The sequence below is a fragment of the Polypterus senegalus genome, chromosome 11 (assembly GCF_016835505.1).
Source record: "Polypterus senegalus isolate Bchr_013 chromosome 11, ASM1683550v1, whole genome shotgun sequence".
NCBI classification, from domain to species: Eukaryota; Metazoa; Chordata; class Cladistia; order Polypteriformes; family Polypteridae; genus Polypterus; species Polypterus senegalus.
The window spans coordinates 35,900,402-35,906,401 of record NC_053164.1 but is presented as its reverse complement, the minus strand read 5'-3'; the positions used below and the strand labels follow the sequence as shown (position 1 = coordinate 35,906,401).

At 39.9% G+C, this 6,000-nt stretch overlaps 1 protein-coding gene across 1 annotated transcript in view; it reads right to left on the bottom strand.

Annotated features, from left to right (window-relative positions):
* Positions 1-3,293: 3,293 nt before the first annotated feature.
* Positions 3,294-6,000, bottom strand: part of LOC120538832 (serine/threonine-protein kinase 10-like) — an 89,738-nt gene continuing 87,031 nt past the window's right edge. Inside the window, exon 18 of the mRNA XM_039768356.1 lies at positions 3,294-4,314. Within this exon, the coding sequence (XP_039624290.1) occupies positions 4,186-4,314 (129 nt within the window). The 3' untranslated portion in view covers positions 3,294-4,185. The remainder of the gene's footprint in view (positions 4,315-6,000) is intronic.

Genomic DNA, 6,000 nt, shown 5'->3' with positions numbered 1-6,000 from the left:
CATCACTGACTGTGGACACTTTACACTGGACCTCAAGCAACGTGGATTCTGTGCCTCTCCTCTCTTCCTCCAGACTCTGGGACCTTGATTTCCAAAGGAAATGCAAAATTTACTTTCATCAGAGAACATAACTTTGGACTACTCAGCAGCAGTCCAGTCGAGATGCTTCTGATGCTGTCTCTTGTTCAAGAGTGGCTTGACACAAGGAATGCGACAGCTGAAACCCATGTCTTGCATACGTCTGTGCCTGGTGGTTCTTGAAGCACTGACTCCAGCTGCAGTCCACTCTTTGTGAATCTCCCCCACAGTTTTGATTGGGTTTTGTTTCAAAATCCACTCCAGGGTACAGTTAGCCCTATTGCTTGTACACTTTTTTTTACCACATCTTGTCTTTCCCTTTGCCTCTCTATTAATGTGCCTGAACACAGAGCTCTGTGAACAGCCAGCCTCTTTAGCAATGACTTTTTGTGTCTTGCCCTTCTTGTGCAAAGTGTCAATGGTCATCTTTTGGACAACTGTCAAGTCAGCAGTCTTCCCCATGATTGTGTAATGAAAAAGAAAAGAAAACATTTTAATAATAACGTAACATGATTGACATTGTCATGAGTGTTGCTGTCATATATATATATATATACATATATATATACACACACACATAAACATATATATACATATACACACATATATACAGTATATATACATACAGTACAGGCCAAAAGTTTGGACACACCTCCTCATTCAATGTGTTTTCTTTATTTTCATGACCATTTACATTGGTAGATTCTCACTGAAGGCATCAAAACTATGAATGAACACATGTGGAGTTATGTACTTAACAAAAAAGGTGAAATAACTGAAAACATGTTTTATATTCTAGTTTCTTCAAAATAGCCACCCTTTGCTCTGATTACTGCTTTGCACACTCTTGGCATTCTCTCAAAATGGTTTTATTTCAGGTGACTACCTATTGAAGCTCATCGAGAGAATGCCAAGAGTGTGCAAAGCAGTAATCAGAGCAAAGGGTGGCTATTTTGAAGAAACTAGAATATAAAACATGTTTTCAGTTATTTCACCTTTTTTTGTTAAGTACATAACTCCACATGTGTTCATTCATAGTTTTGATGCCTTCAGTGAGAATCTACCAATGTAAATGGTCATGAAAATAAAGAAAACACATTGAATGAGGAGGTGTGTCCAAACTTTTGGCCTGTACTATATACATCCACATATATATACATATACTGTATATATATGTGCACAAAACCACGCTTTTATCAAGGCTTCCGTCGGGTAGTCATTTGAAATAAAATTTTCCTCCAATCAGTCATAGCAACGGGCTTTCTTCCGACTGTTACATTTTTGTAGCTCTGATGTGTGCATCAATGTAATCGTTGTACCAGGAAATCATGCATTGAGAGAAGTTCCCCTTTGCTTGGAATGCAGATTGTGATTAAATGCGTTATTTTTTAATGCGCTATGGAGCACATGCATCGAAGCTTCTCAGCTGTGCTTGTGCTAAGAAAAGGAAACATTTTAAAAATAACGTAACACGATTGTCAATGTAACCTTTTGTAAATAGTGCCTGGAGGATTCAGAGTGTGGAGAAACTCTAGAGACAGTGTGTGTATTAACTTGTGGATTTTTTTGTGAGTATTTGGTGGCAGTGTCACAAAGTTGGTTCCGCAAGACTGCATTAGCTGTGGAGCTCAGCTCAGAGCGAAATGAGGTGAAAGGGAGGGGAGATGATGACGTGACTCCCCCACCCGCCTTAATTGTCAATCCCCCCACAAACACAGTCTCTCGGAATTTGCATAAGCACAGCCCCTCACCAGCAATTTTAACTTAGTTACAAAGTGATCAAAACTCTCGTTTATATCCTGCGTCCTCTCATTAAACTTGTATCCCAAATTAGCTGTGGGCATGACAAATGCCAGCGGCAGCCTGTCTATGAGCTTAATTTAAACTTTAGGTTTACACCATGCTTTGTTTTTGAAGTAGCTGCACTCATGAATATGCTTGTATGTGTTTGACCGATGTTGACTTTCTAATTTTGGTCCTGAAGCCAGTCATTTGATCAGGTTTGGGCTGCCGACGCCTTTTGTTGGTACTCGAACTGCTACTGCTAGTGCTAACAGCATACACAGTTTCTGTGTTTGCTATAACATGTTTTGCATTTAGATGGTACCGTAAGGTTGAAGTGCTTGGGTGGTATGGAAACTCCTTTTTGCACAGTTTGCACAAAACCACGCTTTTATCAAGGCTTCCGTAGGGTAGCCTTTTGAAACGAAATTTTCCTCAAATCAGTCCTAGCAACGCGCTTTCTTCAGACTCTAACATTTTTGTAGCTCTGATGTGTGCATCAATGTAATCGGTGTACCAGGAAATCATGCATTGACAAAAGTTCCCCTTTGCTTGGAATGCAAATTGTGATTAAATGCATTATTTTTTAACGCGTTATGGAGCACATGCATCGAAGATTCTCAGCTGTGCTTGTGCTAAGAAAAGGAAACATTTTAAAAATTGTCAATGTAACCTTTTGCAAGTAGTGCCTGGAGGATTCAGAGTGTGGAGAAACTCTAGAGACAGCGTGTGTATTAACTTGTGGATTTTTTTGTGAGTATTTGGTGGCAGCATCACAAAGTTGCTGCTGCAAGATTGCGTTAGCTGCGGAGCTCAGCTCAGAGCGAAATGAGGTGAATGGGAGGGGAGATGATGACGTGACTCCCCCACCCGCCTTAACTGTCAATCCCCCCACAAACACAGTGTCTCGGAATTTGCATAAGCACAGCCCTTCACCAGCAATTTTAACTTAGTACCAAAGTGATCAAAACTCTCGTTTATATCCTGCGTCCTCTCATTAAACTTGTATCCCGCATTAGCCGTGGGCATGACAAACGCCAGCGGCAGCCTGTCTATGAGCTTAATTTAAACTTTAGGTTTACACCATGCTTTGTTTCCGAAGTAGCTGCACTCATGAATATGGTTGTATGTGTCAGTCGCTCACTTCTTATTGTTTTGCTGCCTTCTCAATTGTATAATGCATGTTTTCTTCAGCGCTTTTTGGAGCTCTTACTTGTTTTCTACGTACTGCGTTGACAGTCAGTTCACGTGATTACATGGGAGGCGTGATGATGTCACACGAAACTCCGCCCCCACGGCCATCGAGCTCAACTCCATTACAGTATATGGAGAAAAGTAGTTTGAGTGAGACTGAGTGAGTCAGTCAGTCAGTGAGTGAGGGCTTTGCCTTTTATTAGTATAGATTCAAAACAAACACCTTCTAACTTCTCAAGTGAAATGATAACTTATTTAGGGGCTTTAATGTAATACCCACTCATAAGACAAATTTTCCACTTTTTCAATAAGGGACAAATGTAAACCTTTGCTTCTTCCCTTTACCCATAGATGATCTATCCAGCCATGAATTAAAAAAAGGAGTGTTGTTTAATTTGATTATTAGTCAGCTTCCTGATCAAATACAAGCTTCAAATTTTATTTCTGAGATTAAAAAAATATAGGACATTAAAGGTTTTTCTATTTTTTCCAGGTAGCGCAATGTTAATCTAGCTATTTACAAAAGTGAATTACGAACATTTTTAGTAGGAGATGATGTCACAGACTTGCGGAGGAAATTAACTGAAGTTGACAGTGGGGATGAAAAGGCCATGTTCAGCTCCAATGATCCTCCTGGAGTCGACGAATGTTCTTTGCTCACCTCACTTGCAGTTTCACTAATGCTCTCGGCTGGAGCCGATGCTGCCATGTCCAGTCCTGGCAGGTCCGTACCTTCGCCTGTCTGGGAGGCCGTACCATGAACTTGAGGCAGATTTAGACTTTGATGGGGCTTTTGCTGCCTTATCCTTTTCCTTTTCCTTCTGAGCACTTTGCTTTACACTCATGATTATTTGTACTTGCATGTGTATTATTAAATCCCCTCTGGATAAATAAATACAGGATATCTCAAAATGATATATAAAAAATGGTTAAAATAACACCGCTGCTAATGGAGCCCCCCCTACATGTCCATCTCCAACAATAGATGAGACCAAAATTATGAACATTTTTAAATTTAGTAATCATATCTAAAGTGAGTATTAAAAAAATTGATAATAGGGTGCAGGTGCAGCATATCCAGACTCATATAATGAGACACAAGTTTTGGAGTTAGGTTTGATTTGATGTTTTCTACTCCGAAAAGCTGAGGCTGGGAAAGAAACGGGATAGACTGTAATTGGAGCGGCTCTCATGCTCACTGCTCCGCCGAGACGTTTTTTCTTTAAATTTCCGCCGTCGAGCCAGGTCTTCCTCTAGCACCTGAACAAAAATAAAAAGTGACTAAATTAGTGCACAAGTATAACGTTATAAATCTCAAGATACCTGACTTTTCAAATGTTTATTGCCTCCAAGTTTTTGTGTTGATCTCCAGGGAAAGAATCAAAAGGGAATTGGAGTAGACCATCTTAGCACAGTAGCTGTTCCCGAGGTGCTATATTTTGAGGTAGCCACTCGTCAGGCAGCCAAGAGATGCCTTAGATGTTTCAAACATGTGGAGCTTGTGAAGAAGGCAACCACTACAGTTAAACAGTTGATACAAATGGGTATAACTGTTGTCTTTAATTGAAATACTTTGAACTACTTTCAGATACAACTGAGTGACTGTCTATTTGTTCATATAACTTTCATCACATGCATGAGCTTTAGGGACAACTTCAGGGCTCTTCCAACGCTAATTCTACTCAGATTCATGGTGTGGCTCTGTATATAACTGTCTCTCCTCTTCTTCTTACTGCAAAGCAGAAGATTGATGGCCAAAAACCTTCTGGTGCCGGACCTCCTGAACGCACCCATTCTGCTTGCTCAGCCTCATAATCAGCTGTATTGCCATCTGGATGAGGCAGTTGAGGACTCAGATCTGTGATGACGCTCCACATAAATGCGTGTCATTTGCAATATTATCTTTTTGTTTTTCCACCAGTTATAAAGGGTCACCTGTGGTGCCCCAACTCTTCTTGATCCTTTTGTTGTCTTATTTCTACACTATTAATATAATTGTTAGTTATTTTCAGTTTTTGAATTTTTACTATTAAGCATATTTGCTGTCTTTTATATAACATCCATAGTTTTTCTGTGTTGACCTATGATTGCTCCATCTGCCCTGTGACTCTGCCCTGGGTAGATAGGTTAAGAAAATGGTATTGTGGTTGTCTTTATGACAGAACATACTGCCTTAGAAAGTTAGACAGTATTAATAAAGACCCCCGTCACTCTGCAGGCACTCCTTCTCCATTTTGGAAAACAATACAGTATCATTAGCACTTGTATCATTAGAGCCAAGAAAGTTTTATCCTCAGGTCATAAGGATTTTCATCTCTTCTATGTTTCTTCTATATGTTTATTATCTTATGTGGTATTCACTATTTGGTGTTATACAGTATTCATTGTTTGATGTTGGTATTACAGTCTGTGGGAGTTATTGTACTATTTATACAAGACAACAAAACTTTTGTTTGAACTTAAGGCCACCATTTGACTTATTTTTTTAGTTATCTTTCATCCCATCAGTGGTCACACAGATGATGTCACAAACGTGTGCTTAAGGGGCAGCCAAAGGGCCCAAGTGTAAGTGAAATATCAAGAGATGGGGGTTTGGAACAGAGCACTAACACCTTTCTTCCTCTTCCAACAGACCATCGAAGCATAACTACCGTTTTTCACTCCAGTCCCTTTTCAATAACATCATTTCCAACTCCCCTTTGATGACATCACTTCCGGCTCCACCTGATGACGTCACTTCTGGTCCCCTTCTGATAATGTCACTTTTGGTCTCCTTTTGATGATGTCACTTTCAGCTTCCTCTGATGATTTCATTTCCACTTCCTCCTAATCAGATTTCCTTCCTGCCACCATGACATAAAAGATCTGTTGTATTGTACTTAGCTGTTGAGTGTATTTTCTACAAAACAACCCATACCAGTCCTGTTTGATTACTTGTCATCCCGG